The following is a 23,026-nucleotide window of genomic DNA, read 5'->3' as shown; positions in this document are numbered from 1 at the left end:
TCGCTAATTTCTACCGTCGTTTCATCCGTAATTTCGGTCAGGTGGCAGCTCCTCTCACAGCCCTTACTTCTGTTAAGACGTGCTTTAAGTGGTCCGTTTCCGCCCAGGGAGCTTTTGATCTTCTTAAGAATCGTTTTACATCCGCACCTATTCTTGTTACACCTGACATCTCTAGACAGTTTGTTGTTGAGGTTGACGCGTCAGAGGTGGGCGTGGGAGCCATTCTTTCTCAGCGCTCTCTCTCTGACGGCAAGGTCCATCCTTGCGCGTTTTTCTCTCATCGCTTATCGCCGTCAGAACGTAACTATGATGTTGGTAATCGCGAACTGCTCGCCATCCGCTTAGCCCTAGGCGAATGGCGACAGTGGTTGGAGGGGCGACCGTTCCTTTTGTCGTTTGGACTGACCATAGGAACCTTGAGTACATCCGTTCAGCCAAACGACTTAATGCGCGTCAGGCTCGTTGGGCTCTGTTTTTCGCTCGTTTCGAGTTTGTTATTTCTTATCGTCCGGGCTCAAAAAACACCAAACCTGATGCTTTATCTCGTCTCTTCAGTTCTTCTGAGGTCTCCGCCGACCCCGATGGGATTCTCCCTGAGGGGCGTGTTGTCGGGTTGACTGTCTGGGGAATTGAGAGGCAGGTAAAGCAAGCACTCGCTCACACTCCGTCGCCGCGAGCTTGTCCTAGGAACCTTCTGTTCGTTCCCGTTCCTTCTCGTCCGGCCGTTCTTCAGTGGGCCCACTCTGCCAAGTTAGCCGGCCACCCCGGCGTTCGGGGTACGTCTTCCATTCGCCAGCGTTTCTGGTGGCCCACTCGGGAACGTGACGCGCGTCGATTTGTCGCCGCTTGTTCGGTCTGCGCGCAGACTAAATCTGGGAACTCTCCTCCTGCCGGCCGTCTCAGACCGCTTCCCATTCCCTCTCGACCGTGGTCTCACATCGCTTTAGATTTTATCACCGGACTGCCTTCATCAGCGGGGAAGACAGTTATTCTTACGGTTGTCGATAGATTCTCTAAGGCGGCTCATTTCATTCCTCTCGATAAGCTCCCTTCTGCTAAGGAGACGGCTCAGATCATTATCGAGAATGTTTTCCGAATTCATGGCCTTCCGTCTGACGTCGTTTCCGACAGAGGCCCGCAGTTCACGTCTCAATTTTGGAGGGAGTTTTGCCGTTTGATTGGGGCTTCCGTCAGTCTCTCGTCCGGCTTTCATCCCCAGTCTAACGGTCAAGCCGAACGGGCCAATCAGACTGTTGGTCGCATTTACGCAGTCTTTCTTTTCGTAACCCTGCGTCTTGGTCAGAACAGCTCCCCTGGGCAGAGTACGCCCACAACTCGCTTCCCTCGTCTGCTACCGGTCTATCCCCTTTTCAGTGTAGCCTCGGGTACCAGCCTCCGCTGTTCTCATCTCAGCTCGCCGAGTCCTGCGTCCCCTCCGCTCAGGCTTTTGTCCAGCGTTGCAGCGCACCTGGAAGGGGGTCAGGTCGGCACTTTGCCGTAATAGGGCGCAGACTGTGAGGGCCGCTAATAAGCGTAGGACCAAGAGTCCTAGATATTGTTGCGGTCAGAGAGTATGGCTCTCCACTCAGAACCTTCCCCTTAGGACAGCTTCTCGTAAGTTGGCCCCGCGGTTCATTGGTCCGTTCCGTATTTCCCAGGTCATTAATCCTGTCGCAGTGCGACTTCTTCTCCCGCGCTATCTTCGTCGCGTTCACCCGGTCTTCCATGTCTCCTGTGTTAAGCCCGTTCTTCGCTCCCCCGCTCGTCCCTCCCCCCATCCTTGTCGAGGGCGCACCCATCTACAGGGTTCGTAAGATTTTGGACATGCGCCCTCGGGGCCGTGGTCATCAGTACCTAGTGGATTGGGAGGGGTACGGTCCTGAGGAGAGGAGTTGGGTTCCCTCTCGGGACGTGCTGGACCGTTCGCTGATCGATGATTTCCTCCGTTGCCGCCAGGTTTCCTCCTCGAGTGCGCCAGGAGGCGCTCGGTGAGTGGGGGGTACTGTCATGTCTTGTTATGTCTGTTCCTGTCCTTTCTCTTCACTCTCTCTCTGCTGGTCTTTTTAGGTTACCTTCTCTGTCTCTCATTCCTCAGCTGTTCTACATCTGCCCTAACTAGCTCTTTCACTCTTCCCCACCTGTTCTCTCTTCCCCCTCTGATTAGGTCTCTATTTCTTTCTCTGTTCCTGCTACTTTCAGTGTCTGATTCTTGTTTGTGTTTTTTGATGCCAGAAGCAAGCTGTCGTCTCGTTTGCTTCCACCTTGTCCTGTCCTGTCGGAGTCTGCCTGGCAGGAGCATCCTGCACTATACTAACGTTCTTTTTGTTCCGCTGACAACGTTGGAAGAGGATTTATGCCATTCCTGTATTTTCATTAAAGAACTCTGTTTTCTGTTAAAACCGCTTTTGGGTCTTCACTCAAGTTCATAACAGTTAGTTTTACACAAATAATTATTTATTTTCAGTTATAAAACGTATGATTGTTTATTGTAATGACCTGACTAGATCATAAATGAACAATTGTCCAGACAGAGGCTTGAGTTTGCGAATTGACGGTTTATTAAACCAACTTTACACAGGCTACTGTTTGGGCCGTAGCACACGCCAAAAAGATAACAGATAACCCACAAGCCAATCGTGACCTTCTCTTGGGAAGCCCAGACGTAAGAGAGAGAGAACAAAAAGCTGAACCTGGTCTTAACTTCCAATGCTCCACCCCCCCTCCACGCCACTCCGCCAACCACCAGGATGCCCGGCATCAGAACATTCCAGGCATTCCCGTGATTGGCAGATAGCAGGTTGATTGACATGTCGGACCCCGCGAACACCGGGTACTGGTCAGTACAACACAACCACCTCCTAGCCTAACACATAACACACAGCTGTCTGTGCGGGTCGCTACACAGCCCCCCCACCACAAAGTCCCTCGTCCCCGAGGGAACAAACAAAGTCTCTGAAGCGACCCGGAGGTCTCCTTTGCCTGCGTGTCCGTGATGGTCGCAGAGTGCCCCTCTGGGAATCAGGGGATGAAGGCAGGGCTATGGGGGACAAGGAAGCGGGAACGGGTAATACAGTCCGTGGCTCTGGGGAACCACGCGGTGACACAGGGGGGGAGACTGGGGGAGTGGGCTGTCTGGAGCCTTGTCTGCGGCACCTGAGGGTGGGTGCCTGGAGAATGTCATTGCCAGAGAGGGGAATTGTGGGGGTTCCTGGGGTTTGGGGAAAAGAGGCCCCTCTGTATGGGGCTAACCTGTCCCGGTGCAGTGCCACCTTTCTCCCCCTGGGAGGAAGCTGCACCCGGTACACAACCACCCCTACCCTCTCCAGGACACTGCAGGGTCCCACCCAGTGACTGTCCAACTTGGGGCATCTGCCTTTTTTCCTTAGGGGGCTGTAGACCCAGACCAGCTCCCCAGCCACAAAGTGCCTTCCCCGGGTGTGCACGTCATAGTTCCTTTTCTGCCTCACACCTGCATTCACCAGCTGCTCCCTGGCGAAGGTGTGGGCTGTCTCCAGGCGGTCCTGGAGTCTCCGGGCATACTCCGGCCCTGGAGGAACATGAGGGCTATCCAGGGGCCGACCAACGCCATCTCCGCAGGGGTGCGGATCTCTCCCCAGCATGAGGAGGGCAGGCGTGCAGGAGGTGGAGTCTTGGACAGCGGAGCGGCATGCCATGAGGACCATAGGCAGGTGCTTGTCCCAGTCCCGCTGGTGTTTGGAAGAGACGATGGCCAGCTGCTGTCCAAGCGTTTTGTTGAAGCGCTCCACAAGGCCATCACTTTGAGGATGGAGAGGAGTAGTGCGGGTCTTGTGCATACCCAACCTCTCACACATGGTGGCGAACACACGGGACTCAAAGTTTCTGCCTTGGTCGCTGTGGATGGACTCTGCAGCTCCAAACCTGCTGAACATCCCCGCTGTCAGGGCGTCGACGATGGTCTCTGCCTCCTGGTCAGGCAGAGCATAGGCCTCGGGCCATTTTGTGAAATAGTCCATGGCCGTGAGCACCCAGCGGTTTCCACTGTCTGTGGTGGGGAACGGCCCAACTACATCCACTCCCACCCTCTCCATGGGAGCCCCCACTGGGAACTGTTGGAGCTGAGCATGAGAGCGGCCTGGGGGCCCTTTCTCGCTGTGCAGTTGTCACAGCGGCGACAAAAGTCCTCCACATCCCTCTTGTGCTGCCCCCAGTAGAAGCCCTGACGGAGATGGCGCAGTGTTTTTGTGACCCCAAAGTGTCCAGTCCCCACCCCCATGAGTACTCTGGAGCACAGCCTCCCGCAATGCTTTTGGGACCACCACCTGCCACCTCTCCTCTCCCGTAGCTGACTCCTTCCATGCCCGCTGTAGCACGCCATCAGCCAGCCGTAGTCTCTCAAACTTCGACCACAACCCTTTGGTCGCGAGTGAGAGCGCTGTCACCTCTTCCCATGGTGGCCTCACCTGCGCCTCTACCCACTGTAGCACTGGCTGTAGGTCTGTGTCCCGTCCCTGCTGCTGCCGCCATTCAGCCACGTCGACAGTCTGCAGCTCGCAGCAGACCGGCCCGCTCGCCCGACACACTGTGGCACAGACACCCTCCTCTGCCCGCAGCTCTCTCTCCCGTCCCTCTCTCCGTTCACAGTGGCGGCAGCCGTCTGCAGTACAGGGCCGACGGGACATGGCGTCGGCGTTGGAGTGGCGTGCCCCTGCCCTGTGCACCACCGTGAAGTCATACGGCTGAAGCTCCTCCAACCAGCGTGCCACCTGCCCCTCTGGCTCTCTGAAAGACATGAGCCACTGGAGAGCAGAGTGGTCAGTCCTTACAGTAAAGGGCAGACCACCCAGGTAGTACTTGAAGTGTTTGACGGAAGCCACAACAGCCAAGAGCTCCCGCCGGGTGACACAGTAGCGGCGCTCATGTTTGTCAAATGTTTTGCTGAAGTACGCCACCACTCTCTCCCCCTCTGGCCCCACCTGGGCCAGCACCCCACCCATGCCCACATTGCTCGCGTCTGTGTCCAGGATAAAGGGCAAGGTGAGGTCAGGGGGGGCGAGCACGGGGGCCTCGATCAGTGCCCGTTTGAGGGTGTTGAACGCCTCCTCGCACTCCACTGTCCAAGTGAAAGCCTTGTCCTTTGGCAGCAGGCGGTTCAGTGGAGCAGCAACGCTTGAGAAGCCCCGTACAAACCTCCTGTAGTACGAGGCCAGGCCCAGGAAGCTCTTCAGCTGACGCTGGTCGGTGGGGGTGGGCCAGTCTCTGACAGCCCCTACCTTGTCCTCCATGGTGCTGATCCCCTCCTTCCCCACTCGGTGGCCCAAGAAGGACACCTCTCTCCTCATGAAGTGGCACTTCTCGGGGTGGAGCTTCAGACCTGTGGCAGCCACCCTCTCCAGCACACGCCGTAGCGCCCCCAGGGCTGACTGGAAGGAGCTGCCATGGGCCAGGATGTCATCGAGGTATACCAGACACTGCTGTCGGGGGATGCCATCCAGCACCCTGTCCATCAAACGCTCAAAAGTAGCTGGAGCGTTGCACAGGCCAAAGCACAGGACCTTGAACTGCCAGTGTCCTCTGTATTAGTGGAGAACGCAGTTTTGGCTCTGGCCTCTGGGGAGAGGGGCACCTGCCAGTAGCCACTGCGGAGGTCTAGTGAGGAGAACCAGGAGGACCCCTAACCAGGTCCAGCGACTCATCGATACGTGGTATGGGGTATGAGTCCTTCCTGGTTACCTCATTCAGCCGCCTGTAGTCCGCACAGAACCTCAGCTTGCCCCCCTTCTTCGGAACCATGACGACTGGCGCCGCCCAGGGGCTGTCTGAGGGCTCAATGAAGTCTGCCCTCTGCATCTCCAACACAGCCTTGTCTGCCGCCTCCTGGCGTGCCAGCGGGATACGGCGGGGACGCATCTTGATGGGTCGAGCATCACCTGTTTCGATCTCATGCTGCACCAGATGAGTCTGACCCACCTCTTCCTCACTCAACGCAAAGCTGTCTCTGAATTCAAACAGCAACTGCCACAACCGTTCCTGCTGCTCGGGGTCAAGACCAACACAGTTCCTCCCCCATATCTCCCTCACTGCAGACAGTGTCCTCTCCTCTCCCATCTGGGGTAGCTGGGCTGGGGGGTTGCGGCCCGGGCTCACAGAGGGCTGTGTCATGGAGGTAGCTGGGGGAATGTAACACACTGCCGTAGGTGACAGGGGGACTGGGGAAAAGTCACACACAGCTGTGGGGGAGGGGGCGCAGCCATGAGTCTCTGCTGCTTTAACTGTTGGAGTAAAGGGTTTGTGGGGTTGAGTGAATGTGACATTAGGGGGAGCCATGGTGACTTCCGTCCCTCCCTGGAAGCTCAGTGTGCCCCTATTTAGGTCTAACTGGCAGCCTGTGCTCCTAAGAAAGTCCAACCCCAGGATACAAGGGTCCTGCACAGCCGCCACCCACACAGGATGACGCACTGTCCTGCCCCCTACTGTCAGAGTCATTATTCCCTTCCCTTTCATGGGTGCCAGCTCACCTGTGACTGTGCGGAGCTGCACAGTTGTAGGCTCACACTGAGTCCAACCTGGCACAATATCTGGCCTCACCAGGGTTACTGTGGACCCAGTGTCCACCAGGGCGGAGCAGGGCACCCCCTCCACAGTGACAGGGACATGACAAAAGTCCCCAACACAGGTCCGGCCCACCACAACAACAGGCTCCATCCGCTTGCCCTCGTCTGCTTCTGGGGGAAGTGGAGCCTTGCTTCCCCGTCTGTGCCGGTGGGCTCCTCCTGAAGATGATGGTGGTTGGGATAGAAAACCAGGGGTCCGCACTACCCGGTCTATGCGGACCCCGAGCCGTTTCCCTGAGCTCTGGGGGACATGGGGCAATCTCGGCGCAGATGGCCTGGCTGGCCACAACCCCAGCAGACCCTGGGACCAGGGCTTGTGTTTCGTGCCGCCTGTAGCGACACAGCCTGAATGAGTTTTGTCATTTCGGCCACCCAAGCAGGCTTTTCCGGCTCCGGGCTGCTCTGCCCCCCAGCTCGCACAGAGGGTGTGTCTCCCTGCACCCCCACCAAAGCCCCAGCTGAAGCCCCAGCCCACACCAGCTCCCTCTCCAAAGCCATCTCCAAGACTGTCTGCAATGACTCAGGATGAGCCAGCTGGGTCTGTATGCGCAGCTCCGTAGGAGAGAGCGCCTGTATGAACTGGTCCCGTGCTAGCTCGCTCTGCACGGAGGGGGGCATGTGAGCATATGCCCGCCGAGAGAGGCTCTCAATGTCATTAGCTAGCACCCGTAGAGGCTCTCCAGGCTGTCTGCGTCTATTACTCAGTTCGGAGCGCAGTAGCCCGGGCTGTACACACTGTCCATAGCGCCTCCTCAGTGCTCCCACTAAAGCACCATAAGCATGCCTGTCCTCGGGGCTAATCAATATCAAACAGGCCAGAGCTTCATCCGTGAGGCATAAAGCCAACTGCAGTGCCCTTTCTTCATCCGACCACCCCTAAAATGAGCTAACAGTTCAAACTGAGCATGAAAAGCTTCCCAATCCGCCTTACCGGAATACTTCGGGGGTCTTAACAGATACGGACGCTCCGGGTCCGCCCACCAGAATCCGCGAAATACAGACGCCGGGAACTGGGCGCCGCCATGTTTGTTTACATCCTGAGCCCCAGATTCCTCGTCACGCCGCGTCGACGTCGCCACTTCGGGTCCGCCCACCAGAATCCGCGCGAAATACAGACGACGAAGCACTCATGCCCGCTTCAGCCGCCATCGCTCTAACGTCCTCCCTCAAGCGGCCTCTGCGCTCCGACGCCCTGGCGATCTCCTCAGACAGAACCCCCGACGTCCATTCACACGCACCTCCTTGGCCATAATCGTCCCCTACCTCCACCTTCACTTTCGGATTCCTCGACGCATTTTCAATCCCCGTTCTCACCTACGGTAGCTAGCCACATAAGTCAGCTAGCTAGCTGGCTAACTTGTATTAACGTTTTACTTCTGACACCAATGTAATGACCTGACTAGATCATAAATGAACAATTGTCCAGACAGAGGCTTGAGTTTGCGAATTGACGGTTTATTAAACCAACTTTACACAGGCTACTGTTTGGGCCGTAGCACACGCCAAAAAGATAACAGATAACCCACAAGCCAATCGTGACCTTCTCTTGGGAAGCCCAGACGTAAGAGAGAGAGAACAAAAAGCTGAACCTGGTCTTAACTTCCAATGCTCCACCCCCCCTCCACGCCACTCCGCCAACCACCAGGATGCCCGGCATCAGAACATTCCAGGCATTCCCGTGATTGGCAGATAGCAGGTTGATTGACATGTCGGACCCCGCGAACACCGGGTACTGGTCAGTACAACACAACCACCTCCTAGCCTAACACATAACACACAGCTGTCTGTGCGGGTCGCTACATTATTTTTTCATTAAATGTATAGATGATGGGTGTACTGTTGCTTCTAGTGTTGTATGAATGTGCTTTCTGTGACTGTCACCCTGATTTTGGCTACTATGTAGCAACTTCCTATGCCAGTTGCCTGACAGTAGTGCCACAGAGAGAACAATGAGACAGATATTTCACCGGATGTATAAATATAAAGCATCCGCTTGACGTTTCCACTCACTACCAAATATGGTTGTGAGAGGAAGCCCAGTAGCCTGCAAAGGGAGAAGATGAAACTGAAATTCTGTAAAAAAAAATAAAGGTGAAATCTAGGTGGATATTAGCTGATTCGCTTTCCATACACACCCATTACTTTCGACACACCCACTCGCCCATTCTCCGGTCGTCATATTGGGCTGGAGCTACCCATACTTTCCCTGTCTAAAGAAAGGAAGAACCGAAAATGAAATCTAACACCAAGATAGCGTGTCCGTCCTTGCCAAGATCTCCATTCCGCCAGCAAGAATAAGCAAGAACTTGCAAGAATAAAGCCATGACCTCGGCGATTTTCCTTCAAAATAAAAGTCCCATAATGAAGATGAAAAAATAATACAAATGGTCGAAATTCGTAAAATTTTATGAGGAAATGTTAGCAGACTTTGTTTAACAATATGAAAAATAATAATAAATGTAATAGCCTTTATAGCACAAATAATATTATATAGCATTGACATTATTGTTAACAGCATTAAAAGTAATAATTACTAGATAGTTATCATGTTAACAACAGTAATATACAATACATTATTTAAGAAGCAATTATTACTACAATAATAGAAATAACAATATTAATAGGATTACTATATTATTATAGTTTCCAAATCAAGAGAGTTTACACCCAGAGGAGCGTCACTGCTCATTTGGTGGCCCTTATAGAGTGGCCCGTCAACTTAAATCCAATTGTTTTTTTCATATTGGACATATAATTATTTGTTGTACTTTTCCAAGATGGATTTGAAAGCACAATCATCTGTTGAATGCTATATGTTGCATGATTATCAGAAATTGTATTTTGTCTTTCAGGAACTGAAGGCCTGGGACCGTTGAGACAATGTTCCTCACCAAGGATATTTGCTGAAATCACAAAGAGAACCAAGTGGAAGTTGTGTTGATCTTCTTGTAAATATATTGTTTAAATTCAAAAGCATTACTTATGACATTTATATTAGCCAAAAATTCGAAAGCATAGATTTTAGGCCAGTTATCAATCAACTAATTTTCAGTTTAATTTTGTTAATTTTTTTGTGTGCTTTTGTCTAATGACTCATCCTTTTATGGGTGTTTCCCGGCAGTTTGTGATTTGCTAATATTTTGTATCGGGGATGGTGGCTTCATGTTCAATCTCCGTTCTACCACACCTAATCCTACTAATCAGCTTATTAGTAGAAACATGTATGGTAGAACTGGGCTTGAGCAAAGCCTTGCACAACCTGTGGGTCCTTAAGAGCAGACACCAGCCCTGATTATTAAGTACTATTTCCAAAGTCTGATTATTGTAGGTTCGGCTATTAAATAATTGTTTTTGTTGTAATAAGTCACTATTTTGACATGTTTTGAAAGTATGTAAATAGTTTAGTTATTGTTAATGATTTGTGTATTTCCATGAGCTTGCTCGATTGTCTTAAAAGCGACCAGGGAAGTTATTTTTCAGTTTCTCCAACATTGGCTTAAGTAGGTATCTGTTTTTTCACTTCCCTCTTGAAAATAGGTATTTCAAAGTAGCAACAAATAAAAACTAGCATTGACATTATTTTTGTTTCCATTTGTCATTATTTTGCATTCGTATTCATCAGCAACTCACTTAAGGAGCATAACCAACTCTATGCCTTGAATATCAGTTTTCAGTAACTTTTCCACAGATTAAGGGCCACTATAATAGTATAAATTGCGTACAGTGCAATATGTATGTTCCAGAGGAGGCTGGTCAGAGAAGGTATAGGAGGACAGGCTCATTGTTATTGCTGGAATGGAATCAATGGAATGATACCCAGCCTCAGGAGGCTGAAGAAATTCGGCTTGGCCCCTAAGACCCTCACAAACCTTTACAGATGCACAATTGAGAGCATCCTGTTGGGCTGTATCACCGCCTGGTAAGGAAACTACACTGCCCACCACCGCAGGACTCTCCAGAGAGGGTGGTGCGGTCTGCCCAATGCATCAACTGGGGCACACTGCCTTCCCTCCAGGATACCTACAGCACTCTATGCCACTGGAGGGCCAAACAGATCATCAAGGATATCAACCAGGCGAGCCACGGCCTGTTCACCCCGCTTACCATCCAGAAGGCAAGGTCAGTACAGGTGCATCAAAGCTGGGACCAAGAGACTGAAAAACAGCTTCTATCTCAAGGCCATCAGACTGTTAAATAGCCATCACTAGCTGGCTACCACCTGGTTACGCAACCCTGCACCTTAGAGGCTGGTTCCCTACATGGCACACTAGTCACTTTATTAATAATGTTTACATATTGCTTAACTTAATTAATATGTATATACTGTATTCTATTCTACTGTATTTTAGTCAATGCCACACCAACATTGCTTGTCCTAATAATGATATATTTCTTAATTACTTTCTTTTACTTTAGATTTGTGTGTATTTTTGTGAATTGTTAGATCGTACTGTACTGTTGGAGCTAGGAACACAAGCATTTCGCTCTACCCGCAATAACATCTGCTAAATATGTGTGTGAATGTGACCAATTAAATTTTATTTGACTTGAAACACACCAAACATATGGAAACAAAGTGTATAACCCCGTTCGATTGATTACATCCCAGCCATTAAAATGAGCTCCTGACACCAGCCTCCTTTGATATGTTCAATATAACACTGAATGCTACAAAAAAAAGGATATTTTCCGTCATTAGTCAGAATTTTAAAAGGACACTAGATGGGGTAGTTGTTCAAAGTGAAATGTTTTAATAAATATTTTTCTCTTTTATTAATCATGTTAATTTTCTCAAATCTTGTAAACTCTGTTTACTTGGAAGCTACAGGTGCTCCTGAGTAAAATGGACCCCCTTTTGCTGCAACACAATGTACAGAAATGGTGCAAAATGTATGTCCAACATGAAATATGGCCTCAAAATGAGCTGCGAAACGACTGGGGGTGTAAACTCTGTGGATTTGGAAATTAAAAGTGCTCTTGAGTAGAATGGACCCCCCCTTTTACAGTGGCTCAAGGTATAGATCATTTTGTACAGTGCAATAGGCATGTCCAATATGAATATTTTTATTTATTTAAGTTGATGGGCCACTCTATAAGGGCCGCTAAAATGAGCAGCGACACTCCTCTGGGTGTAAACTCTATGGATTTGAAAACCTCAATTGCTCCTGAGTAGTATGGACCCCCTTTTACTGTGACACAACGTACAGATAATTTTGTAGTGCAATACGAAAATAACATTGGATTTAAGTTGATGGCCAACTCTATAAGGGCTGCCAAATGAGCAGAGATGCTCCTCTGGGTGTAAACTCTGTGGATTTGGACACTAGAAGTGCTCTGAGTAGTATGGACCGCCATTTTACTGCAACACAACATACAGATAATTTTGTATGATGCAATAAGTGATAGAAGTACACACACACAAACATTGTCGACCATATAGGCTTGGAAAAAATATACATAAAAAATTAAATTACATAACATAATATGGAAATACTCGTATTTATTATTTGTATGATAATTAGTATACATTAGTATATATATTTGTCCATAGTTGTGCACATTTTCATTATTAATTTACAAAGTACACAGGACGGAACTTTTACTCTGAATGATTCCACAAATCCGTATCCCGGAAGTACTTATTTGTTCTTGCCTTTTTCAATCACAGCGGTTTTGCCAATAACGGGAGTTATAAAGTGATTCTGAAAACCCACTGATCGATGCTCGTGATTAGCTAGTAAACGAGACACGTATTACACCTCTATAGCTAACTTGTTTAAGATCTTGAGTTTACTAGCTAACATTATTAGTTAGACGATTTGCGGACGAGTACAGTAGATTATAGCTAGTTACACAACCGGCTTGCCCAGATATCAATATTCATTCAGTCACTGGTAAATTGAGACCTAGCTGGATACACTAATACTATGCTAGTTAGCTACTGTATTTTTAAGGAATTAGCTCAAATTATGCTGGCCAGATTATTAAAGGGAAGTATGTAGAAGCTAACGTCAGTTGGCTGGCTCAATTTAGTAGCTATTAACAATAACTTTTTTGTTTACTGTAAAAGTTAGCTTGCTTGCTGCCAAACGTAAAGCTAACGTTAGCCAACTAACGTTATCTTGCAACTGTTTCTGTCATGTGTTACAGAAAAACAAACATGTCACAGACGCGTCGTTTCCAGTCTTGGACAGAGTTGAAACAAGCAGGCAACGAATTCTTTAAAAATGGACAGTATGGGGAGGCTGCTTCTATTTACAGCCAGGCTATCAAAGAAGTGGAGAAGTCAGGTAGGCAGCTAGCTAACAAGCCAGTCACAACAATGGCTTAATGTTCTAGTAGTGTTTTCTGTGACCAGGCTACATGGTAGGGGGTTACATTAAACGTTGGTTCTGGTGTTATACTTTGTATTGCATGTTATAGAGAAGCTTCTCAGGAACACACAGCACTATTGCATGAGGATAGGATTTACCATTGCTAAAATCTTATTTTATGGGAAGATTGTTCCATTTAATTAGATCTGCTTTCATATTGTTGAGTAATGGGATAAAGTTATCTTTATACACTGTGTACAAAACCTTGGAAACACCTTACTAATATTGCCCTCGGAACAGCCTCAATTCGTCAGGGCATGTGCTCTGCAAGGTGTCAAAAGCGTTACATAGGGATGCTGGCCCATGTTCACTCCCAATGCTTCCCACAGTTGTGTCAAGTTGGCTGGATGTCCTTTGCATGGTGGGTGATTCTTGATACACTTGGGAAACGGTTGAGCGTAAAAAATCCAACAGCGTTGCAGTTCTTGATACGCTCAAACCGGTGTGCCTGGAACCAACTAATATACCCTGTCAAAAGTACTTAAATCTTTTGTCTTGCCCGTTCATCTTCAGAATGGCACACACACAATCCATGTCTCAAGGTAAAAAAATAAGTTTAAACTGTCTCCTCTCCTGGTCAGTCTGTCATGGAAAGAGCACTTGTTTAATGTGTTTTACACTCAGCGTATATTTGTTGTTTGTGGTCACTAATAAGCATCCTAAGTATTTGATATTGTTTGTGGTCAACTTAATAGATTGCTGTAGATCATTAATCTTCCTAATGATATTATTTTGTTTTTCCCCCAGGTGATTTGTATTAGTATTTTGAAAATAATTTTAGCAAGGGGGTCATTGTTTTCAATATTGGTTAGGTATAGCAGGACATAATCTGCAAATGCATTTAGTTTATATTAATGTTTGCCAAGACTGATACTTGTTACGCTTGGGTCCTGTCTAATTCTTTCTGCAAGAGATTCCCTTGCCAGTGCAAACAGGGGGGAGAGAGAGAAGACATGCCTTTTTTTTTCCCCCTTTCTTAAGCAATTTAATCAGATAATGTATTATTTGTGTATATTTTTGCATCAGCACATTTATTATTTCAGCTGGAAAGTTGAAAGCATTCAAAGTTTTGAATAGAAAAGGACATTCAAGATGGTCTAATAGACTTTTCGGCTTCAATAGCCATTTTTGATGAATCTATATACAGTGCATTCGGAAGACTCCCAGACATTTTGTTAAGTTAAAATTGATTAAATAGTTTTCCCCGCTCATCTATCTACACACAAGACCCCATAATGACAGAACAAAAACAGGTTTTTAGAAATGTTTGCAAATGTATTAAAAATAAACTGATTTCACATTTACCTAAGTATTCAGACCCTATACTCAGTACTTTGTTGAAGCACGTTTGTCAGCGATTACAGCCTTGAGTCTTCTTAGGTATGATGCTACACCTGTATTTGGGGATTTTCTCCCATTCTTCTTTGCAGATCCTCTCAAGCTCTGTGAGGTTGGATGGAGAGCGTCGCTGCACAACTATTTTTAGGTCTCGCTGGAGATGTTCGATCAGGTTCAAGTCCTGGCTCTGGCTGTACCACTCAAGGACATTCAGAGATTTGTCCCGAAGCCACTCCTGCATTGTCTTGGCTGTGTGTTTAGGGCCCTTGTCCTGTTGTAAGGTGAACCTTCACCCCAGTCTGAGGTCCTGAGCTCTCCGGAGCAGGTTTTCATCAAGGATCTCTCTGTACTTTAATCTGTTCATCTTTCCCTCGATCCTGACTAGTCTCCTAGTCCCTGCTGTTGAAAAACATCCCGACAGCATGATGCTACCACCACCATGAATCAAAGTAGAAGTGCAGTGAATCTTGTTTCTCATGGTCGGAGAGTCCTTTAGGTGCTTTTTGGTGAACCAAGTGGGCTGTCGTGCCTTCTACTGAAGAGTGGCTTCTGTCTGGCCACTCGACCATAAAGGCATGATTGGTGGAGTGCTGCAGAGATGGTTGTCCTTCTGGAAGATCCTCCCATCTCTACAGAGGAACTCTGGAGCTCTGTCAGAGTGACCATTGGGTTCTTGGTCACCTTCCTGAACAAGGCCCTTCTCCCCTTTTTTGCTCAGTGTGGTAGGGCGGCCAGCTCTAGGAAGAGTCTTGGTGGTTACCCTTCTCCAGATCTGTGCCTCCTCACAATCCTGACTCAGAGCTCTACTGACAATTCCTTTGACCTCAAGGCTTGGTTTTTGCTCTGGCATGCGCTGTGGGACCTTATACAGACGTGTGTGCCTTTCCAAATCATGTCCAATCAATTGAGTGTACCAGAGTGGCACCTGAGCTCAATTTTGAGCAAAGGCTCTTAATGCTTATGTAAATAAGGTATTTCTGGTTTTTATTTGTAATAAATTTGCTAACATTTCCAAAAACCTGTTTTTCGCTTTGTCATTATGGGGTATTGTGTGTAGATTGAGGAAAATGTTTTAGTCTTATTCTAAAATGGATTAACTAACGTAACAAAATGTGGGAAAAGTCAGTCTGAATACTTTCCCAATGTTCTGTATACAAAGTATACCCCTGGACACCCCTTCAAATGAGTGGATTTAGCTAGTTCAGCCACACCCCTTGCTGGCGGGTGTATAAAATCGAGCACACCGCCATGCAAACTCACAGAACGGGATTGCGTTTTTTTTGTGTAGCGTTTTTTTTTAAGCCTGTCCTCGGGAAGCAACGTCAGGACAAGAACTGTTCGTCGGGAGCTTCATGAAATGAGTTTCCATGGCTGATCAGCCGCACACAAGCCTAAGATCGCAATGCCAAGCTCGCCGCCATTGGACTCTGGAGAAGTGGAAACGCATTTTTCTCTTCACGGATCTGGGTTTGGCAGATGCCAGGAGAACGCTACCTGCCCCGAATGCATCGTGCCAACTGTGTTGGAAGAGGAATAATGGTCTGGGGCTGTTTTTCATGGTTTGAGCTAGGCCCCTTAGTTTCAGTGAAGGGGAATCTTAAACATTCTATATGATTCTGTGCTTCCAACTTTGTGGCAACAGTTTGAACAATGCCCTCGTGCACAAAGCAAGGTCCAGACAGAAATGGTTTGTTGAGATCGGTGTGGAAGAACTTAACTGGCCTGCAGAGCCCTGACCTCAACCCTATTGAACACCTTTGGCATTGGAACGCGAGCCAGGCCTAATCGGCCAACATCAGTGCCCGGCCTCACTAATGCTCTTGTGGGTGAATGGAAGCAAGTCCACGCAGCAATGTTCTAACATCTAATGGAAACTGGGGACCAACTGCATATTAATGCCCATGATTTTGGAATGCGATGTTCGATGAGCAGTTGATTCGGCTATTGTGGTTTGTGGAATCCCAATCCACAATCCCAGTGTGAAGTTGCTGGATATTAGCGGGAACTGGAACACGCTGTCAATCCAAAGCATCCCAAACATGCTCAATGACATGTCTGATGAGTATGCAGGCCATGGAAGAACTGGGACATTTTCAGCTTCCGGGAATTGTGTACCGATCCTTGCGACATGGGGGCATGCATTATCATGCTGAAACAGGATGTGATGGCAGCGGATGAATGGCACGACAATGGACATCATGATCTCGTCACGGTGTCTCAGCATTCAAATTGCCATCGAAAAAATGCTACGGTGTTCGTTGTCCGTAGCTTATGACTCCCAATACCATAACCCCACCGCCACCATGGAGCACTCTGTTCCGTTGACATGAGCGAACCGCTCACTCACACAACGCCATCCATGCTGTCTGCCACGCTGCATTTTGGTCCACTCCTCCTTCAACAGAAGAAAGCCGTTACACCCAATAATTGAAGGTAGCCTAGTCATATTATTATCAAGACTTTATGCAAAGCTGAGAGTTTAACAATTTATGAAATTAGAATACAACTTTATATACTGTCTTATGTTTAATTACCTGCTATTTAGCAATGTTTTTTTTAATCGATTGTAGGGCTGTAGCCACTGATTTCTGGTGGGTTTTACTTGAAATAATAAAATCATCAATCACAAAATTCGCAGCGGCAAAATAAAGTCAATGCCTCGCAGTGCTGCCGCTCGCCCAGCTCGTTACCTCAGCAAACAGGCACTCCCACTACCACGAACTGCGTCAGACACTCGCACTCCCACAAAACACGTTCCATATTCCACAGCTAACAAGCTAGCGCTCATCATTGAAATGGCCACACGTGAATTCGTACCAACCCCCGACGACCTATACATGAACATACAGTGGGGCAAAAAAGTATTTAGTCAGCCACCAATTGTGCAAGTTCTCCCACTTAAAAAGATGAGAGAGGTCTGTAATTTTAATCATAGGTACACTTCAACTATGACAGACAAAATTAGAAAAAAAATCCAGAAAATCACATTGTAGGATTTTTAATGAATTTATTTGCAACTTATGGTGGAAAATAAGTATTTGGTCAATAACAAAAGTTTATCTCAATACTTTGTCATTGCCAACAAAGGGTGTATAACAGAGGTCAAACGTTTTCTGTAAGTCTTCACAAGGTTTTCACACACTATTGCTGGTATTTTGGCCCATTCCTCCATGCAGATCTCCTCTAGAGCAGTGATGTTTTGGGGCTGTTGCTGGGCAACACGGACTTTCAACTCCCTCCAAAGATTTTCTATGGGGTTGAGATCTGGAGACTGGCTAGGCCACTCCAGGACCTTGAAATGCTTCTTACGAAGCCACTCCTTCGTTGCCCGGGCGGTGTGTTTGGGATCATTGTCATGCTGAAAGACCCAGCCACGTTTCATCTTCAATGCCCTTGCTGATGGAAGGAGGTTTTCACTCAAAATCTCATGATACATGGCCCCATTCATTCTTTCCTTTGCACGGATCAGTCGTCCTGGTCCCTTTGCAGAAAAACAGCCCCAAAGCATGATGTTTCCACCCCCATGCTTCACAGTAGGTATAGTGTTCTTTGGATGCAACTCAGCATTCTTTGTCCTCCAAACACGACAAGTTTTTTTACCAAAAAGTTATATTTTGGTTTCATATGACATTCTCCCAATCTTCTTCTGGATCATCCAAATGCTCTCTAGCAAACTTCAGACGGGCCTGGACGTGTACTGGCTTAAGCAGGGGGACACGTCTGGCACTGTAGGATTTGAGTCCCTGGCGGCGTAGTGTGTTACTGATGGTAGGCTTTGTTACTTTGGTCCCAGCTCTCTGCAGGTCATTCACTAGGTCCCCCCATGTGGTTCTGGGATTTTTGCTCACCGTTCTGGTGATAATTTTGACCCCACGGGTTGAGATCTTGCATGGAGCCCCAGATCGGGGGAGATTATCAGTGGTCTTGTATGTCTTCCATTTCCTAATAATTACTCCCACAGTTGATTTCTTCAAACCTAGCTGCTTACCTATTGCAGATTCAGTCTTCCCAGCCTGGTGCAGGTCTACAATTTTTTTTCTGGTGTCCTTTGACAGCTCTTTGGTCTGGGCCATAGTGGAGTTTGGAGTGTGACTGTTTGAGGTTGTGGACAGGTGTCTTTTATACTGATAACAAATTCAAACAGGTGCCATTAACACAGGTAACGAGAGGAGGACAGAGGAGCCTCTTAAAGAAGCAGTTACAGTTCTGTGAGAGCCAGAAATCTTGCTTGTTTGTCGTTGACCAAATACTTATTTTCCACCATAATTTGCAAATAAATTCATTAAAAATCCTACAATGTGATTTTCTGGATTTTTTTCTCATTTTGTCTGTCATAGTTGAAGTGTACCTATGATTAAAATGACAGACCTCTCTCATCTTTTTAAGTGGGAGAACTTGCACAATTGGTGGCTGACTAAATACATTTTTGCCCCACTGTAGCTACGAAACTCTACATTGTAAAATGCTGTTTTTTGTAAAATATTTCACCATCTATTTCAGACAAAAGATGTCTGATGACAGTGAAACACCCCCTACTTTCCACTATTGATCTTGCTCTGATGTGTTGAGGAATACTCATCGCAAATATAAATACACAGAATTCGTGGGTTTCACAAAAAGGTTCTTAGCACGGGACTTTACATTTTGGCTCATATCGTGTAAATATGATAACGCACAGTATTGGGATTTTTAGACATGGGTAACAACTGTCACATGGACATTTTCCAAGTTATTTATTTTGTATTTTGACAACCACATTATTGAACAGATGTGTTTATTGCTTTTCTTTTGGTACAATTTTCGCATAGCGTCCATTGTTTGCCGCGTCACCTAACATCATATACATGTGTTTCATATTGTGCGTCATTGAAGTCTTCTAAAACCAGAACAAGCTTTCCATGTTCTGATACATTGTTACCACTGTAAATTAATTTACAGGAAAGAAGAATCCAGAGGATCTTAGTATCCTGTATTCTAACCGTGCAGCCAGTTATCTGAAGGATGGAAATTGTTGGGAGTGTGTGAAGGACTGTACAGTGTAAGTAGCCTACATTGTGGACATTATGTTTTGTGTTAGGCCATGAAGGCCTTTTTCTTCGGCTCTACAGTCGGTTCATACTGATGCAGTAACACTCCTACCTCAAACATATTGGAATGAAACTGGCCGCGCTTATAAACCCAGGGTCGTTACAATATCAACATTATCTTTTCCCAATATACTGTAGCTCATTACTTTGTCCGGTGTTGCTTAGATTGTCTTTCTTTGTCCATACTACTGCAGTAACACTCCTACCCTAAAACTTATCAACATAACATTTTCCCAATTTACTGTAACTCATTACTTTGAAACTCATTACTTTGTCCAGTGTTGCCTAGGTTCTGTTCTGTCTTTCCTTGTCCATACTACTGCAGAAACACTTATACCTAAAACATATCACGATAATCTTTTTCCAATATACTCAAGTAGAACATTACTTCGTCTGTTGTATAGGTTCTCCAGCTTTCTTTGTCCATACTACTGCAACAACACTGCTACCTAAAAAAATGTTTTTTTATAGATCTCTTGACCTAGTTCCGTTTGGCATCAAGCCTCTCCTTCGCCGGGCTGCAGCGTATGAAGCATTGGAGAGATACCGATTAGCCTATGTGGACTACAAGACAGCCTTACAGATCGACTGTAACATACCTGCAGCCCATGATGGTACCAGCAGGTATTACATGTTGCACAAATCCATTTCACTTACAAAAAGCCTTTCAAGTCCTTTAACTTCTAAGAACTTCTGTCATATATAGGGGACATAATCAAGATAGTGGAATGTACAACTTGTTAACCCTCTTTCTTTCTAGAATGACGAAGTGTCTGACAGAGGTGGATGGACTCTCATGGCGAGAGAAGCTCCCACTTATTCCCACTGTTCCGATGGCCGTCAAAGAAAAATTATCTCTGGCAACAAGCCAACAAACAAAGCAACACAATGGCACCAGAGAAAATGAGAAATCTGGTTGGTCTTTCATAGGATTCAGTCTCTCAAATATGAGTAGAAACACAAAATGATGTTAATAATTTGGCTATTACTATTGGATTCTCACCTTTGTACAACCTGTAACAGATGTACTGTAAATAATAAGATGTATCATTTTTTATTTCAGTCCCAGGAGAGGATTCCATTAAAAAATCCCATACCCTGAAAGAGGAAGGCAATGCGCAGGTGAAAAAAGGAGAGTACAAGAAAGCCATAGAGAAATACACTCAGAGCCTCAAACACAATTCCTCAGAAATAACAACCTACACAAATAGGTGAGACTAATAATGTCTATCTGGTGTGTAGACAAATGCCAACAAACCCTTGGGAGTGGTATTCACAACTCTGCATTGTTATATAGTTATGTGAAATGTTATTGCCCAGCTCCTGTTGTACAAGGGATGTGCATAATTCCTATATGGGACTAATTTGTGCCTTTTGTACTAAATAGGGCACTTTGCTACCTCTCTGTGAAGATGTACAAGGAGGCAGTGCAAGATTGTGGAGAGGCCCTGCGACTCGACTCCGCTAATATCAAGGCACTGTACAGACGAGCACAGGCACACAAGGAGCTGAAAGTGAGAGTCTTTCTGATGAACAAAAAATTGTTAGTACATTGTATGGAGTTTTTACATTTTGTTTGATGTGTTAATTTTGCCGTTCAGGACTACAAAGCTTGCATTGAAGATCTAAACAGCTTGCTGAAAGTTGAGCCAAAGAACACAGCCGGACAGAATTTACTGCTGGAAGTGCAAAAGAAGAAATGAGCTTGTGATTCGGATGGTTGCCTGTGGATGTGAACGACCCTACGCTGACCTGGTGTACATGCCTGAAGTGCCTGTATTCACTCACAGAAGCAGGTTTTCCAATCTATTTCCTGGCCTGTTTAACTTAAATCCACTCGAGATGGAGTAATGCTTTGACTACTGCAGGGGAAGCACAGTGAATGCAGTGCATATTTAGCCTTTATATACATTATGCAATCACTGCATGAAACTGAAAATATAGCATTCAACCATTGTTTTACAAGGACTATGCATTTGTATGTATTTCCACTAGCATAAGAGATTTTCACGATCAACTACTGTTGTAGTTGAAGATATAGTTCACCCAAATTACAAAATTACATTGGTTTACTTACAGACTTACTCTATGCATTCTATGAACGAGGTAGGACAGCAATCCATGCATTGTGTTTGTTTACCTGGTCACTGTTTCAAATGCTAACTTTTTAGCATTTATGGCACAAATCCAATGCAAGTATATCGTACCTATATTAGCATTCCCGCACTTAATGTCCAAATCATTTTAAGTGATTGGGAGTCCCATAGGGCGGCGCACAATTGGCCCAGCGTCGTCCGGGTTTGGCCGGTGTTGGCCGTCATTGTAATTAAGAATTTGTTCTTAACTGACTTGCCTAGTTTAAATAAAGGTTAAATAAATTTTAAAAATGAACATTTTATGGGTATTTTCATTGAGTCGAGGAAAGTAACACTATACCAGAGAAACAGATGGTTACCGTATTATTAGTGAATTTAAGAGCATATTGAAACATTACCACCTGTATCACCTAACATGTTGACAATTCTATCAGTAATGCATAATCTTTAATGTCATTTTTTTTCACTAATTAGGATTCAGGAAACAAACGGGACAAATCAAACTTTCATCCTCCCTGATGGGGGCTGAATTGGATGATACCAGCTGTAAAACTAGTTGCTTTCCATTGTCCTGTTGTTGCTTCAATTACGGAATGTTTGAACATCTTTTTTGTTAAATTTATCTTTGGAATATCAATGCTTTTGCAGTGGTGACACAAGTTAGTGTGGGTGTTTTACATTTCAGCAATGTCATCTGGGTATATTGGTGATGGCAGCACTTTTTTTCAATTCTGTGAAATGTTGGAACACTTACCTCATGGTGCAAAATAATAAAGATATGACTTTATACATAGTGTAATCATGGCATTTCAATATGTCAATTAAGGCTCAGCAATATTTCCCAAATGCACGTATCCTACATGGTCAAAGGTATGTGGACACCTGCTCTTCTAACATCTCTTTCCAAAATCATAGGCATTAATATGAATTTAGTCCCCCTTTGCTTCTATAACAGCCATTAATCTTCAGGGAAGGCTTTCCACTAGATGTTGGAACATTGCTGCAGGGACTTGCTTCCATTCCTCCACAAGAGCATTAGTGAGGTCGGGCAATGATGTTGGGCAATTAGGCCTGGCTAACTGTTGGTGTTGCAATCCATTCCAAAGGTGATCGATGGGGTTGACATCAGTGCTCTGTGTAGGCCAGTCAAGTTCTTCCACACTGATCTTGACAAACCATTTCTGTGTGGACATCGCATTGTACTCAGGGGCATTGTCATACTGAAACAGGAAAGAGCCTTCCCCAAACTGTTGTCACAAAGTTGGAAGCACAGATTTGTCTTGAATGTCATTGTATTCTGTAGCGTTAAGATTTCCCTTCACTGGAATTAAGGTGGCTAGCCCGAACCCTGAAAAACAGCCCCAGACCATTATTCCTCCTCCACCAAACTTTACAGTTGGCACTATTGCATTCGGGCAGGTAGTGTATGCATCCACCAAACCCAGATTCTTTCATCCGACTACCAGATGGTAAAGCGAGATTAATCATTCCATAGAAAGCGTTTCCACTTCTCCAGAGTCCAATGGTGGCGAGCTTTA

General features: G+C 46.3%; 1 protein-coding gene and 1 long non-coding RNA gene across 3 annotated transcripts in view; both read left to right on the top strand.

The window, feature by feature from the left end:
- Positions 1-9,976, top strand: part of LOC135541166 (uncharacterized) — a 63,702-nt gene extending 53,726 nt beyond the window's left edge. Inside the window, exon 3 of the long non-coding RNA XR_010455929.1 lies at positions 9,446-9,976. This is a non-coding gene — a long non-coding RNA (uncharacterized LOC135541166). The remainder of the gene's footprint in view (positions 1-9,445) is intronic.
- A 2,283-nt stretch (positions 9,977-12,259) lies between these two features.
- Positions 12,260-22,275, top strand: LOC135542341 (mitochondrial import receptor subunit TOM34-like). 2 transcript variants are annotated; one of them, XM_064969237.1, is made up of 8 exons: positions 12,260-12,487; positions 12,744-12,883; positions 19,244-19,343; positions 19,864-20,016; positions 20,153-20,307; positions 20,456-20,603; positions 20,780-20,906; positions 20,994-22,275. In XM_064969237.1, the coding sequence occupies exons 2-8, from the start codon at positions 12,754-12,756 to the stop codon at positions 21,093-21,095; spliced, it is 915 nt and encodes a 304-aa protein (XP_064825309.1). In that variant the 5' UTR covers positions 12,260-12,487; positions 12,744-12,753; the 3' UTR covers positions 21,096-22,275. The 2 variants fall into 2 exon arrangements, with proteins under 2 accessions (XP_064825309.1, XP_064825310.1); XM_064969238.1 differs by having other exon boundaries at positions 12,280-12,330.
- Positions 22,276-23,026: the final 751 nt, after the last annotated feature.

This window comes from Oncorhynchus masou, chromosome 6, assembly GCF_036934945.1.
Source record: "Oncorhynchus masou masou isolate Uvic2021 chromosome 6, UVic_Omas_1.1, whole genome shotgun sequence".
NCBI classification, from domain to species: Eukaryota; Metazoa; Chordata; class Actinopteri; order Salmoniformes; family Salmonidae; genus Oncorhynchus; species Oncorhynchus masou.
This window is presented reverse-complemented; position numbering and strand designations above follow the sequence as displayed.

Bases quoted from the DNA above. Each gene is read 5' to 3' on its own strand.
- LOC135542341 (XM_064969237.1), top strand. From the start codon at position 12,754: ATGTCACAGACGCGTCGTTTCCAGTCTTGGACAGAGTTGAAACAAGCA. The intron at 20,308-20,455 runs GTTGGTCTTTCA...TTTTTATTTCAG, and splicing joins CAGAGAAAATGAGAAATCTG to TCCCAGGAGAGGATTCCATT. The intron at 20,604-20,779 runs GTGAGACTAATA...TGTACTAAATAG, and splicing joins ATAACAACCTACACAAATAG to GGCACTTTGCTACCTCTCTG.